This window comes from Musca vetustissima, unplaced genomic scaffold (assembly GCF_032173495.1).
Source record: "Musca vetustissima isolate MV318-11 ecotype Yass unplaced genomic scaffold, APGP_CSIRO_Mvet_v1 utg9226, whole genome shotgun sequence".
NCBI classification, from domain to species: Eukaryota; Metazoa; Arthropoda; class Insecta; order Diptera; family Muscidae; genus Musca; species Musca vetustissima.
This window is the reverse complement of record NW_026885273.1, coordinates 603,273-618,961: the sequence shown is the minus strand read 5'-3', so window position 1 is coordinate 618,961 and position 15,689 is coordinate 603,273. Positions and strand designations below refer to the sequence as shown.

General features: G+C 34.7%; 2 protein-coding genes across 2 annotated transcripts; both read left to right on the top strand.

Annotated features, from left to right (window-relative positions):
- The first annotated feature begins 318 nt into the window (after positions 1 to 318).
- On the top strand, positions 319 to 10,500 carry LOC133332462 (phosphatidylinositol phosphatase PTPRQ). The gene is made up of 18 exons (XM_061540864.1): positions 319 to 448; positions 506 to 647; positions 707 to 819; positions 1,137 to 1,412; positions 1,480 to 1,662; positions 4,782 to 4,937; positions 5,225 to 5,509; positions 5,582 to 6,009; positions 6,246 to 6,402; positions 6,467 to 6,784; positions 6,856 to 7,194; positions 7,260 to 7,417; positions 7,519 to 7,771; positions 7,836 to 8,019; positions 8,087 to 8,286; positions 9,492 to 9,562; positions 9,645 to 9,779; positions 9,850 to 10,500. Exons 1-18 carry the CDS (start codon positions 319 to 321, stop codon positions 10,498 to 10,500), a joined length of 4,179 nt encoding a protein of 1,392 aa, XP_061396848.1.
- Positions 10,501 to 14,528: 4,028 nt separating this feature from the next.
- LOC133332461 (splicing factor YJU2) lies at positions 14,529 to 15,656 on the top strand. The gene is made up of 3 exons (XM_061540863.1): positions 14,529 to 14,552; positions 14,611 to 15,179; positions 15,242 to 15,656. The coding sequence occupies exons 1-3, from the start codon at positions 14,529 to 14,531 to the stop codon at positions 15,654 to 15,656; spliced, it is 1,008 nt and encodes a 335-aa protein (XP_061396847.1).
- The last annotated feature ends 33 nt before the right edge of the window (positions 15,657 to 15,689 follow it).

Sequence of the window (15,689 nt, the reverse complement as noted above, 5' to 3'; positions counted from 1 at the left end):
GATTTTCACATGGAAACTCATAGGGACTTTCTGGAATTAGTGTTGTTTAGAATTAAATAAAAAAAAAGATTTGGGGGTCCCATTAAATCAAAAACAGTACAAAAAACATAATTCCTAGAAAAAACACAAAAATACTATAGAAAATAAGAAAAATCTTACTGGTTTAAATTTAATGCACTATAATAGCAATTCTGGAACAAAATCCGATAATTATCTAATGTTTTTATTGGCTCTATTGCAGATTTTTCTAAATAATGTTGCAGAATTACAACGTTTAATTTTTGTAGAGTATTGAAAATTGAATATGAAAATATCGATATGACTAAGAAATTTCATTCGAGAAGACGTTGGAAACCACCGTTCCCAACATGGCAGCTTTCCATCATCATCATTTTGTCTAGCTTAGTATTATATATCTCAGCTGAAGGAAGTGGTGAAGATGTTTCAGGTATGATAAACCTGATTTGAAATAATCCAACTTGTGTTTCACTGTTTTTGTTTACAGATAAAATAAAGATAAATGTGGAAAAGACTCCATTTAGTCTAAAATTTTCTATTGTCGATATGGAAAATTATGAGCTGCAAAATGTCACATGTAAAAATAATAAAAACAATGTTGAAATTGTTGCAAATGAGGAATTTGTTTGGTAAATAATGCAATTTTAAGCATCTGATTTTTTATTCAAATATTATTTGTTTAATGCAGTGAAAACTTGGACCCTTGTTCATCATATTTTGCCGTACTTACCGTAAAGCAGCTGAACGAGGAGGCGCAAACATTGGTAGAAATAACCAAAGAGGAAAGTACGGAATACACAGGTAATAATAATAATAGAAATACAAAGGAAATAGAAATACAAATGAGTCGTTTATTTTGAAAGTGATTTAAGTCCATTTTAGGTTCTGATACAAACCTAGAAAAACATTTACAAAACATAATACGTTATATCAACTATCATGTTTACGGGCACATTAATTTGTCAATAAAATGAAAAATGGACTTCAACCACTTTCAAAATAAAGGACTCAAATATAGTTAAGAAAAAATCAAAGGAGTAGTTTTTTATCAATTATCTCTTATAACAACTATTGTACAAATTACGACCAACTAATAATCTTTTTTTTTCTCCTTTCAGAGCCATCTACAAAAATTGAAAACATAGATCCCTCACCGGATTCAATAAATATGACCTGGCATTCGGAACATCGAACGTGTATTTTAAATTTCCTGATCGAAGCCAAATCGCTTGACAATTCGTTAATTTTTAAGTGGACAGTCACGAATGATATTGCCTTCCTAAAAATGGAGGGTTTAAATCCCTGTCAGGACTATGTCATTCAATTGAAGACCTTCGACATCAGTAATAATTTAATTGATACCAGTCCAGCTAATGCCCGTACTGAATATATGGGTTAGTTATAAAAATTTGATTCTATTTTCCCAACTATTAATAAGTATGTATGTGTTTCATCACCTAGAACCGGGCAATGTGTCGTTGTTAATCACCAATAACACCAACGCCGAGACGAAGGTAACATGGGAACTGGAATCTCCAACTACATGCGTAAATTTTTACTACCTCAAATGGACACTGTTGGACTGTGTTCCTGGTGAAGCGGACAACTTGGTTGAAGTTACAACGGTAATTCCAGAAGCTGGTAGTAAGTATGATGAGGAAAAATAAAGTTATTTTAAAATTTATAGAACGTAAATGAATGAAACATTGGGAGATTTTAAAAATGCAAAAAACCATTATGATGATATTGAATAATTTGAACTTGATTCAAATTTCTTTTCGAAAAATGGACGGTACTGCAAAGTAGTTTTTTTTTTGCAAATTACAGACACCCATGTTGAAAATGCGTTTAAATCTTTTAAAATACCGCAAATGTGTTCGGTTATATGGAATACATCTAGGACCATAAAAATAACTAAATACGGAGCTAACTTAATGTGGACATTAGGGCGAGCCAATTTATATAGTGCCGAAAAACGTGATTAAATCCAGCCCCTAGGATGATTCTATGAACAATTCTCAGCAACTTTGTTGAAGGATCCATAGGCTTATCGCGATTTTCGGATATCTCACTTTTCATAAAATGACTTTTTTCCTATAACATAATTTTGATTCAAAATTCAATTTTTTATCAATTTTACCGAAAAACTGTATTTTTTCTCAGAAAAGAGACGAAAAATAGTTAAAATGTGTATGATCAGAGATGAATTTCTCGACCATAATATAACGATGAATAAAGAAATTGAATTTTGAATTAAAATTATGTTATAGGGAAAAATTAATTTTTTGAAAAGTGGGAGACTCGAAAATCGAGATAGACCTATGGTTCCTTCACCAAAGTTGCTTAGAAGTGTCCATAGAATCATCCTAGGGGCTGAATTTAATCGACAAACAAATTGGCCCGCCCTAATAGACATATATGTATAATTTTCTGAAAATATATTTTTGATCCTCCAGCAACTCGAAATACCAAACCCGAAAAATCACTATTGTTTAAAGAGTTAATATAAGAAACCAGTAAGGAATGTAGTAAAGTCGGACTGGGCCGACTATATGATACCCTTCACCCCTTTGGGTATATTCTAAATAGTCTCCTAACAGACGTCGCATTTTTTCAGGAAACTTGGCAGACATCACTCTAGGCTCAATTCAGCACGTTATGCCGAATTCCGTGCAAATCGAAAGATATTTAGGGACTTTGGCGCACCACTTACCTTAAATCGGACGAAAATATATATTGGAGCTATAGCTAAATCTGAAGCAATTTTCACGAAACTTAGCGCAGATCATTATAGACTCAACTCAGTAAGCTATGCCAAATTTCGTGAATATCGAAATGTATTTAAGGTCTTTGGCGCACCATTTACCTTAAATCGGACGAAAATATATATGGGAGCTATATCTAAATCTGAACCAATTTTCGCGAAACTTGACACACACCCTTATAGACTTAATTCAATATACTGTGCCAAATTTCGTGCAAATCGAAAGATATATAGGGACTTTGGTGCACCATTTATCTTAAATCGGACGAAATTATATATGGGAGCTATATCTAAATCTGAACCGATTTTCACGAAACTTAGCACACATCACTCTAGACTTTATTTAGTACGATATGCCAAATTTCGTGCAAATCGAAAGTTAAATAGGTACTTTGGTGCACCATTTACCTTAAATCGGACGAAAATAAATATGGGAGCTATACCTAAATCTGATGCGATTTTCCCAATTTCAATATGGTTCGTCCTTGGGCCAAATAAGTGACTTGTGCCAAGTTTCATCGAAATCGGATCATAAATGCGACATGTACTTTGTTTACAATTTAACATCTACAGACGCACGGACGGATATGCATAAATCGACTCAGAAAGTGATTCAATGCATATTCTCAAAAGGAACCATGTGACTATCTAGTTTCCTTTTGCCTGTTACAAACATATGCACAAAGACATAATAGCCTGTACCACAGTCTGGTGAAGGGTATAAAAAGTTCTGGGAAAATTGATATGTTTTGAATTTTACGTTCTAATATATACTGATTTCTCTTGTTCATTGACATATACTAAAATTTGATGGAGACTACCTTTGTCCTTTATATAATCCTTCTAAAACGACATCTAGTGGGCAAAATTGGTAAAACTCTGATTAAGATCGGGTTTAACACTAAAATGAGTTTTCATATTTTTAAGATTTTTGACGTTTAGGCTTATTTTTGAGTCTATTCTGAGACTCATAGTAAAACTTTATAACGAATATTATAGAATATTCTGGCCTGATATAAACCCGTTTTAAATGGGGGTTCAATCATTTCTGGAAAAGGGGATCGAAAAGACCTCTTTAGAGAGTCGACTGATCTATCTATCATAATTTGTTTGGAATTTCCCGATAATTTTGTTTTTGCAAAATAGTCAGGCTGAATCCCAGTTTGTTGTTTTTATAAAAAACAACTATTTATTAGTGGGGAATGTATGGCATTGTTTGCCGAGGGGTAAGGCAGGGAATCCTCATCAGTTCCCTTAGTTTTTTGTTGGGATATTCTCCCCAGAAGCTATTGCTTCTATACAAAAAACCTTTCATACCCAAATGTCTCTTGTCGCCAACACTACTGAAGTTGTAGACGCAGGCACGGTTAAACTGTTTGGTTTGTTGCTGTACACTAGCAACACCAACAAAGTCGTTGTGTGCATTTGTCGCGATGTGACAACACACAACAGTGGGAAAGGTGTGGTAGTGTTTGTAAATGCCTTGTTAACCTCGAAGTGAGGCTCCAGCGAAATTCTCATGCAGTTTATGTCGTTGGTCAGCTAAGTACTTCGCTTTGTTACAAGAGACATTTGGGTATGAAAGGTTTTTTGTATAGAAGCAATAGCTTCTGGGGAGAATATCCCAACAAAAAACTAAGGGTCAGTGGCGTGATCCGAAACTATAGTCTTCCCTGCCTTACCCCTCGGCAAACAATGCCATACATTCCCCACTAATAAATAGTTGTTTTTTATAAAAACAACAAACTGGGACTCAGCCTGACTATTTTGCAAAAACAAAATACAAATGGTATCCCAAATAAACCGCCAACACTACTGAATTTCCCGATAATTACTTTTTTTGCTTTCCACAGTATTATAAATCCACTAATCGTTTTTAGTTGTGACCACGAACTTTATAAAAATTCCCTAGCGTTTGCAATATGATTAGTTAATTTCAATTCTTTTTTATTTTAATAATCTTCAATTCCAAATAATTACATTACATTTTTGTTTAAAGTTAACAAGTGTGAAGCTGATCAAAATATTACTGATCCAACGGCCAAAGAATTCACAATTACTGGACTTCAGGGTTGCGAACTTTACGATGTTGAGTTTTTCATAAACAATGTGGACACGCCAAAAACTCAAATGCAATTCATGTCATCGGAAAAGGGTATGTAACAAATAACATGCATAAGCATTTTTAATTTCATATTTTATTTTATAATTTTCTTAAGTCCCTGTCCACGCTATCGTAATTTTATGACTTCCTCAGTGAACTCATAATTTCATGTAATTTGTTTCATTAAATTTCTATAGTGTGGACTAAGACTAAGTAAATTTCGAAATATGTACTGATATTTCATCGTTCATCATTGCGTATACGTGACAACAACAATAATACGCATCGATGTTTCATATTATTTTGCAAAAATGTTAAGTATTCGTATTTCATTTTAGTTCCCGGTGCCGTTACAATTAGTTCAACAGATACTGGAAGTACCACTGCCAATCTCTATTGGAATCCTCCGGTACAAAATCCCAAATGTGTAGACTATTATATTGTAGAGTTTATTGGACCAATTGTTCGACCCATATCATATGGACCATTTTATGTTGCCGACACAGTGGCCAATTTTGATGGCCTGGAACCATGTGGAGAATATAATTATACCATTGTGCCCAAGTCTTTAAATGGTTCGCATGGTGAAGAGTTTAGTAAAAACTTTAATACCTTGGAAGGAAGTATGTATGCAATAAATATATTTTATTTAAAAATACCAATTGACTCCCTCTAAATCTGCACGTGCATTCCAGGACCAACTGTTGTACGTAAAAAAGATGTTGTCGCCCATCCATTCTCCTTGGATATCTCCTGGGATCCACCGGAATTTGCCGATTTATGCGTAACTGGCTATCGTTTGTCCGGTTGGGACGATGAGGATAATGAAGTTTCTGCTTTTGATAAGAAAACGACAAATACCAGCATAACCATTGAGGGTTTAAAGGCCTGCGTTACATATACTATTCAGATTATACCCACCACCAAGTCCATGAATGATGGTGAATTATTGCACATTGAATCGGAAACTAAATCGAAGGCAGCCGATGCACCGGAAGTCGATGTATTGGCCGTATATCCTGATCGTTTTGCCATTAGTGCCCGTGAATCGGATAAGAATAATAAATGTGAGACAATTTTTGCACGAATTGTTTGTGAAGCACGTAGTGATGCTCCGATAAAGGTAAGTATTGGCAAATTGTGGAAGTTTTTTATGTCAACGTGGACCTAATTTTATTCTGATCAAGAAATTATAGTGGAATATATAAAAAAGTTGTAACACCGACAATATATAGCTCAGGGTGGCGTATGAAAATAAAACATACGCCACCTTAAACGTAGAATAAACTACACTGAAATGTATTTGAATTATATTATTTTTTATGTTAAAATATACCTATGTACATATATACATTTTAGAAAGCCGAAAAATATGTCAAAGGCCAACTGGTAATACTATTCAATACGGATATCGGTCCACTGTCACCCTACACCGATTATTATTGCAATGCTGCACTTTACAACATTGGTGGTTGGTCGGCAAATAAGACATTTGTCAAGAAAACTGAGGCCTATTGTAAGTATAAATTATTTTCTGTCCTGCTAAGCACGAATCACATTTGAATACCCCCACATTTCAGTTCCTGATAAACCGGAAAATGTAACGGTAACAACCCAAACCAATAGTACATTGAAATTTACATGGAATGCTCCCAGATATCCGAATGGCAACATCAACATGTACATCACCTATTTCAAACGTGTCGAAGCCTCCTACTTCATACCCAAGGATTGTGGCACGACCAGCTCAGATATGGTACCGCGTGAAACATCCCGGCTGGAACTGGCATTCGACGACCTGCAACCGTATACAAGATACAGCATTCAAGTGGCAGCTAAAAATGAGTTCGGCATCAGTGAAACTACCGCGCCCACCATGATTTCCACCATGCCATGGAGTATGTTTGTGACACACACACTATTTAATGCAGGCAATTTTTTCATGTTATTTCATTTCGTCCTCTCCTAGTTTCGGAACGTATTCAAAGGGTAACTGCCACGGCGGAGGGTCCTTTGGAAACCGATTTGGAGTATAAGGCAAAAGCAATGATCTCTTGGAGTTCGCCATGTAAATCGAATGGCGATATTGAATATTTCCTACTGGACTTCACCGGAAAACGTGAGGGTTACGAGAACCAGCATATTGTGCGTGAAATAAAACCGGACTATTCCAATGACGGCCTTATTACTTACAACGAAACTGAGCTAAAGCCCGAATATCGTTATACCGTGAGTGCATCGGTGAAGACATTTGGTGTGGAATATTTAAGTGAAAATGCCTATGCAACATTTGATGCTCCCGCTGGAAGTGAGTTTCATTAGAAATCCACTGGATGGATGTGAATTTTGAATTGAATTGTGTTGATTTTTTAGTTCCTCAACGATTGGATACTGAGGCCATGAGAAAAGCTCGTGTTGAGGCTTATGAAAGCAGTAACCCCTCAAAAATCGCCGTTGTACGTTTTCCAGCTGATATTTTACAATCGGAATATGGAACCATATTATATGTGGCATTACTGCTATCCGAGAAAGTGGGTATTAATTGAATTTTAACCAGGGACCTTGGAAATATATTGGTTCATATCTTTGCAATGCAAAATGATTACAAATTTATTATATCGTTTAATTTCAGGACTGTGATCGTGACTCAATGCAATTAAGATACGGTGCCATGGATACGAGTGTTAACTGGCCTACGGTAAAGACCTGGAGTGAAGTATATGGTGATAAAAATGTCGAATGTATTGCTCAGTATCAAACGACACCGATACGTTGGAAGCCTCCGGATCCCCGAGGACAATCATCAAGTGAAATTGAGTATGTGATTGGGACAGAAGATTGTGTCAGTGAGACGAACCGCTACTGTAATGGACCCCTTAAACCTGGTAGGGAAAATAATTAACGATAGCATTACAAAAATAACTTAGATTTTTGTAAACCTTTTTTCAGATACTGAATACAATTTGATAATACGACTTTTTACCAAATCGGGTTATAACGATGCCGCCCTGCTGGAGTTTAGAACAGAGGCTCTAATTGAACTAACCATAATTTTGGCTGGTGTCTCCAGTTGTTTGCTTTTGGCCTTTATAGCCGGTTTCGTTTATCTTTGGATCACGAAACGTATAAAGTGGTAGGCATTTCATTTGTGGGTAATTCATGAGCTAATTATACAAAACAACAACATTGTTCGGTTACAGGCAACGTGAATCGTGTCATGGCATAGAGGATTCGTTTGGTGATATTGCCTCGAAGAAATTTGCTATGTATTATCGTGAATTATCGAAACCGGATAAAATCGCACGTGAATTTAAAGAATTGACAGCAGTGGCGCTGGATTTAAGTTATTCAGCATCGGAAATGGGTTATAATAAAAATCGATATGCCGACATTTTTCCATGTAAGTATTTTGGAATAACATAAAAAATGAGGTCATGAGTGAAAACAATGTCGAACAATTCTTTGTCAACAACTCATCTTAACGCCCACCACGAACATCGCCTCTACCTAAATAAGCCCTAAGGGCTTGAGAAATCCAATATTTATTCTTCAAAAACCTACCAATTCTCAACGTGTTTAGTTGGTTTGGTTTATAGTCCGTCGGGATCATTGGACCTCAATTTTTCGAAAATGAGATTGGACTATGAAATAATCCGAGAGGCTATCGAATATATAATTCTGGATGTATTGAATAATTTACATTTTTCTTCTTGAATCTTGCGTTTTTATCAAATATGGACCATACGAAATAAGTCCCCAAACAGAACATTAAATATGTTCCCAAATTTGGGACTCTATTTCATTATGTAATAAATTCCCATAAAGTAATATGAAATAACTCCCCCCTCCAAAAAAAAAGAAAATAAGTCACTAAAAGTGGAAAAGTCGGAAAATTAAATAAATCCCCAAATAAATTGTTTTATAGCATATAGTTTTTATTTTATTTTTAAGAAAGAAGTGTCCGTTTTTTATACCCTTCACTTATTTGGCCCAAGGACGAACCATAATGAAATTGGGAAAAATCGGTTCAGATTTAGATATAGCTCCCATATATAGTTTCGGCCGATTTTATGTAAATGGTGCACCAAAGTCCCTATAGATCTTTTAATTTGCACGAAATTTGGCCCATGTCTAAAAAGATGTGTGTTAATTTTCGTGAAAATCGGTTCAGATTTAGATATAGCTCCATTATATATTGTTTCGTCCGATTTTATGTAAATTGTGCAATAAAGTCTCTATATATCCTTGAATTTGCACGAAATTTGGCATAGCGTAATGTGTGCTAAGTTTCGTAGAAATCGGTTCAGATTTAGATATAGTTAATAGGTGCATCAATGTCCCTATATATCTTTCGATTTGCACGCAATTTGGTATAGCGTACAGAATTGAGCCTAGAATGCTGTGTGTTTAATTTCGTGAATATCGGTTCAGATTTAGATATAGGCCCAAAGTTTGTACGATTGACATATAATTTTGTTGAAAACGATTCAGATTTAGATAAAGCTCCCTCCCCATTTGTCTGTTCGTTGTTCTGGATTCCATTCTGTAAATGAGATTTTGTTTTACCTTCTGCATTCAAAAACCATCGAAATTTCTTCTTTGTAGATGATAAAAATCGTGTTATTCTGGATATTGATGCCGATGGTTCTGACTATATTAATGCATCTTTTATTGATGTAAGTATCAAAGGCACCTACATATGAAAATATTTACAAAAAAGTTTTTATAAATTAATTTCAATTATGTTCAAATCCAAAGGGTTATCGCAGACGTAAGGAATATATTGCAACCCAGGGGCCAAAACCAGAAAGTACCACCGATTTTTGGCGTATGGTATTACAGCATAATGTTCGCGTCATTGTTATGGTAACACAATTTCGAGAAGGCGATGTGGTAAGAACTTGTTTTATTTCAAAGCATTGCCCAAAATTCCCTCTTCTTAACATTTGATACTATCCTACAGATCAAATGCCACGAGTATTATCCGTACAAATCGAAGGGCATTAACGTCACCGAAAAGAAAAAGGAAACTTTCGATCTTTACGACCGCACAGAATTGTCCGTTGTCCATGAAATGTTCGGTCTGAAACAGAAAGTGGTACATTTCTATTTTAAGAAATGGCCAGATTATGGTGTACCCACCGATCCCATGCATTTGATAACATTTGTGCGTAAAGTTAAGGCCGAAAAGATTCCCAGCTATTCGCCAATAGTGGTGCATTGCAGCGCCGGAGTGGGCCGTACTGGTACCTTCATTGGTCTAGACATTATCATGCAACGACTTAAGAATGAATCGAAAGTAAATATATACGAAACGGTCAAGAAGTTGCGTTTCCAGCGCATGAAAATGGTTCAGAGTCTGGCCCAATACACATTCCTCTACACATGTACCTATGAGTTGGTCAAACACAAGAATCCGCAACGGACCAATGAAAAGCCTGACACGCGTAGGAGACCCATCACCGAAAGTGATGCAGAAAATGCCAGCAGTACCTCAGCAAATGGCATTAACTCCGTTCGTAATGCTGCCGATATGAGCTCGCTGAGTGATAATCGCCAGCAAACCTTAGATAGGTCATCAAATGTCCATGAAAACAACGAGAGTTTTATGTAGAGAAGTAGTAACTAAATTCAAACTATAGACACATAAGTATTACACACAAGTGATAATGGTATACACACATACATATGTACATACAACCAAACAATAGACCAAATATGAACATGATTATAATAAATATTGTATATAATACCGTATATTTATTGAAATTTATATGAATGGAGTAAAATATATAAATACGAAAAAATTGCAAAGCAAATCTTGCTAATTGATTGTGATACTCACTTTTTAAAAAAAAATGGGCTGGGACATTGAATATAATGAAAGGAACCTAGGTCCCGGAATCTCAAATTACAGTCACTTATATATACTTATTAGAAAAAGTTTTCATACACTTCAATATTCAATTTTGAAGTGCTTATAAAAACACAAAAGTTTGATTATTAATTTAATGCCATCGATTTGTCGGATAATTTACTTTATATTTGATTGTATTTTATTGACCGCAAATCTTGATTAAAAAATAAGTATGTTTGTACATATCAGGTAAATTTATATGCAATTATGAATAGAATTGTCCATCTTAAAATCTGTAGAAATTTTTTTTTGAATATGCCAATAGACATGCATACAATAGCGTGTGACCATGTGCAGTAAGTAGTATCTAACAGTTTACAGTTCCACTTTCCATAAAAAACCCTACGCCCCTATTCTCATAAATTTTCTTCGGAATTTACTTTTCTGTCCATGGCATAATTACAAAAGATACTCTCATTTGAGAAATTAATAATGGCAACCATTTTTAATTTGTAACTCATCTATCAATTTCAAATTGTTTGAAAAACAAAACGGCATATACATTAGAACCTTTTACCGGGTTAACCTACTTTATGAGGATTTATTTGACATATATGCAAAGGAAATGACAATTGAAACCCACTGGGTTAACGAAATCCGGTTAAATGTAAATGTACTCCAAGTTCCGTAAAATTTTATGTATGTCGATTGGCATCCCTGCAAGCATTTGGAAGTAACAACGTTACCCATGGTACAATTATAAAAGGTAACAGCAAATCCCAGCTGATTTGATTCCAACGTAATACTAGTGTCAATATGAATTTGACAAATTATGTTTTTAAAAATCACCCAACAGGAAAATTGGGAACGCATACAATTTGAAATTGTTCTTTATTAAATGTGCTCCTGTATTCAATTTACTCAATCTGCCTGCTGGGAAAGTTTGAGGAAGCAAATCTTTATTCAAGGAATAACTCGCTATTCCCAGCATTTTCATATGTGTTACACATATATATGACAATGGCTCAATTATAGGAAAGATGTGGAAGCCATAGAAATATAAATTTGATAGATTTTCATTCATGTTTTTCAATTTTTATTTTGAGGATTCGAAAATATTTCATTTTCAAAATAAAAATAATTTGTTTATTTGTTTACATTTTTCTGTCAAATGAGTTGACACTAGTAGAACTTACAAAAACAAATTTCCATGTGGTTGTTGTATCGTTTTTTGTACAACAACACTTGCTGTTACCTTCTTTTATTATACCCAAGGTGTATTTAATAAGGTGTATGCATCAGATACAACAACAAATATTTTACAAAAACAACATTGTTGTTATAGAAATTAAATTGTCATGCTGACAATAAGTTTTTGACAAAAATAAACAAAAACAATTATTAATTTATTTTTGTCAAGATCTATTCTTTGAGGAATAATTCATGAATTTGTGTATTCTTGGGTTATTGGCGGTTTTAGGTCACTGAAAAATAAAGTTTAAGACCTAATTAGCCCATAGCTCCTCGTGATGTTTTTTATATTGTGGATTACAATCTATTTTTTCTATGGAGTGGCTTCAAATCTTGCATTCTTAAAGAAAATTGAAGGATATAAATCCCCGGCCAAAGACTAAATCATGGAAATTGTGTTGACCGTATAAAATCTTTCCATAGGCGTATTTAACCTTCGTCGAGAATTGTGACAAGCACCAAGGGGCCGATTCCAATATAGGCTAACATAATTTCCACGATTTTATGAGTAGCCGAGATTTCTGGAGAGATTTCCACACATAACATAAAATATGTGGACCAATCGGCGAACGGGGTTATAACTGAGCCTACGTTTCCTTTTCGCCCCCCTCTATGAATGTAGTTTTCTTGAATTTCTATTTTGAATTTTTATTATAAATTTAAATACCATTTTTGAATTCGAAATGTAATATTAGAAATATTTTTGACAATTTACTTTACAAACAATAAAGAAAAAAGTTTGAAACCATATGATTGTCACTTACACCTTATTAAATACACCTTGATTATACCATGAACGTTACCTAACAGCCTTATAGTAAGTTTACATTTAACCGGATTTCGTTAACCCAGTGGGTTTCAATTGTCATTTCCTTTGCATATATGCAAGTTCAAAAGAGAACGATAAAAATTGACGCAAGTAAACTCGCCTAATATAAATCAGGACTTTCTGCCACCGTTCAGATTCAAATTTATTACAGAAAATATTAACAAATCGTGTTGGGGGGAAAGAAATGTAATCATTTGTTAAATAAGCAATTAAAGCTGTTATAAGTGATTAAATAGCAATTGAAATGACATGACGTGGATCTAACAAAAACCCAGTTTTCAGCTATTTACTACATATAGTATAATAAGAGGCAAGTCAGCTAACTTTTGTGTTAATTTGAAATTTATAAACATTAATTTTTACAGATATGTGCCATCTAAAATTTTCCCAGACGTCGTTGTTGGACTTAAACAAAGTTTGTCTACAACATATTTTACACGCTCGGGATAGAATACAAAAAAAAAACAAGACTGTAAATCAATAAATTTGTTGAAAATTTAACTATTATTACATCTTAAACGTATCTTCTTAGTGAAATATGAAAGTAACTAAGGCGATAATATTTAAGGTAACAAAACAGTGTCATTTTATTAACTTCAAATTTTGACGAAGAAGATACTTTTTAAAGTAACGAGTGCGTGGTTCATTTCTTCCCAAACGGTATAACTTATTTGTTAAAAATACGATATCGTCTACGAGTGTTTTCATCTCCTGGTAGTAACTTTTTGGATATTTTTTGGATAGAAAATGCTTGCTGGGATATTTTCAATAAATTAAAGGGGCCCACACACCATAGAGCATGCATGACAGCATTTGAAGTAGTATTAGTAATTGTGTGCCAGTTTGAGAATGTTTGTGTGAGAATTTCATGCAGTACGAAAATCAAAATAGTTTTACAGCCTGTTTTTGTAAAATTCCAAACGAACGAATTCGAGTGACTTACGACCAAACCTTTATTTATGTTTGAAAATGAACCCCTTTCAATCAGATGAATTTCAGTAATTTTCAAATTTGTCAGAAACAAATTTTGGGGTAAAAAAACAAATAATTGTGATGAAATAAAGTAAAATCAATTTTAATTCGAAAATAAAATTTTGTGAAGGAAAAAAACATGTTTTTGTAATTTTGATTGAAAAGTCGTCTACACACTCTTCAATCACATATGGGTTCATCGGCAGTAGCAGTACGGCAGTTGCAATGTCCCCATCAATTTTTTTGATTTGTATTTTGAATTGAATTTTCATCTTATGGTGGATGGTAGAAAAAGTTTGGCCCGTCCTAATTTCACGTAATTTTTACACATCAAACAGAACTTTTACGTTTGATCATTTATTTAATTGTTTTCCTTTAAATTTTATAGCACTGGCGACTTGAATTTCAAAATTGCATGCAAATAAGCAATTGTATAAACCTGGTCCTATCAGCTGATTTTAATGTCTCTCTAATGCCGTTATACTTCACACACATTCGTAAACACATTGCCTATGTAGCCATTTTGTTTTGGCATTGTTGTTTATCGTCCATTCTCGCCTGCCTCCCCAATTCGTATTATTTGGAGCGGTTTTTAATTTAGTAGGTCGGCTCTGAAATCCAAATGGCATGGTCGACGTTCACTTGACCCATATACATTATTTCTAGTAGTTATTCTCCATCCGATTTTTTGGAAAATCTATTTAAATTTTGAAACTACCAGAACTGTAGCAACATGTCCGAACGTAAAGTTTTAAATGTAAGTCCAAAATAATTCCTTTTTTTTAATTTCCACTAACCCATCATTACCATTGCAGAAATACTATCCCCCGGATTTCGATCCATCGAAAATTCCGCGCATGAAATTGTCCAAAAATAGGCAATACACTGTTCGATTGATGGCTCCATTTAATATGCGTTGTAAGACATGCGGTGAATACATTTACAAGGGAAAGAAGTTCAATGCCCGCAAAGAAGATGTGGAACACGAAACATATCTGGGGATTCGAATTTACCGATTCTACATCAAGTGCACCCGATGTCTGCAGGAAATTTCCTTCAAAACAGATCCGAAAAATACCGACTATGAGATAGAAGCTGGAGCGACCAGAAACTTTATGGCTTTAAAGATGGCCGAGGAGCAAGCTCGCCGTGAAGAGGAAGAGTTACGAGAAGAAGAAGCTAACAATCCTATGAAACTGCTGGAAAATCGCACACAACAGTCCCGAAATGAAATTGAGATGTTGGAATCCTTGGAAGAGTTGCGGGATTTGAATCGTAGACAGGAGACGGTGGACTATGAAACAATGCTGCAACAATACAACACTAAGGAGACAGAAAGGGAACGGCTAGAGCGGCAGGAACGAGAGGATGAAGAATACATAAAGTAAGAATTAAATGATATTTGTTTAAGCGGGAATACCTAACTCATTTTCTCCATATCTCTAGGTCCATTAATTTTAAAAATAAAAACACCGATCTCACAAAAAAGAAAATCGTAGCTGAGGAAATAATTGAGGAGGTTAAAGACGACGATGCCATACCCTCCAAAGTCCAAAAAACTAGTGAATTGACAATTACATTTAAAAAACCTGCAGGGAGTAGTACATCGACATCCAGTAAAGCTGGATTAAGTAACATTGTAAAACGGAAACAACCGTTGGTAGTACTAAAACCAAAATCATCTAACAATCCGGAAAACCAAGCCCAAATTGAGAAAACTTCTCAAACGTCTACCCAACCAGATAGCAGCAGTTCAGCAACTAGCCAAAGAGAAGAAAATAGCACTGCGAAATCCGCAACAGGTGGTAGCGGTTTGTCTCTTTTATCTGCCTACTCAGACAGTTCAGAGGACTCAAATTGACCAACAATAGCGAACATTTATTTTTTATACCTT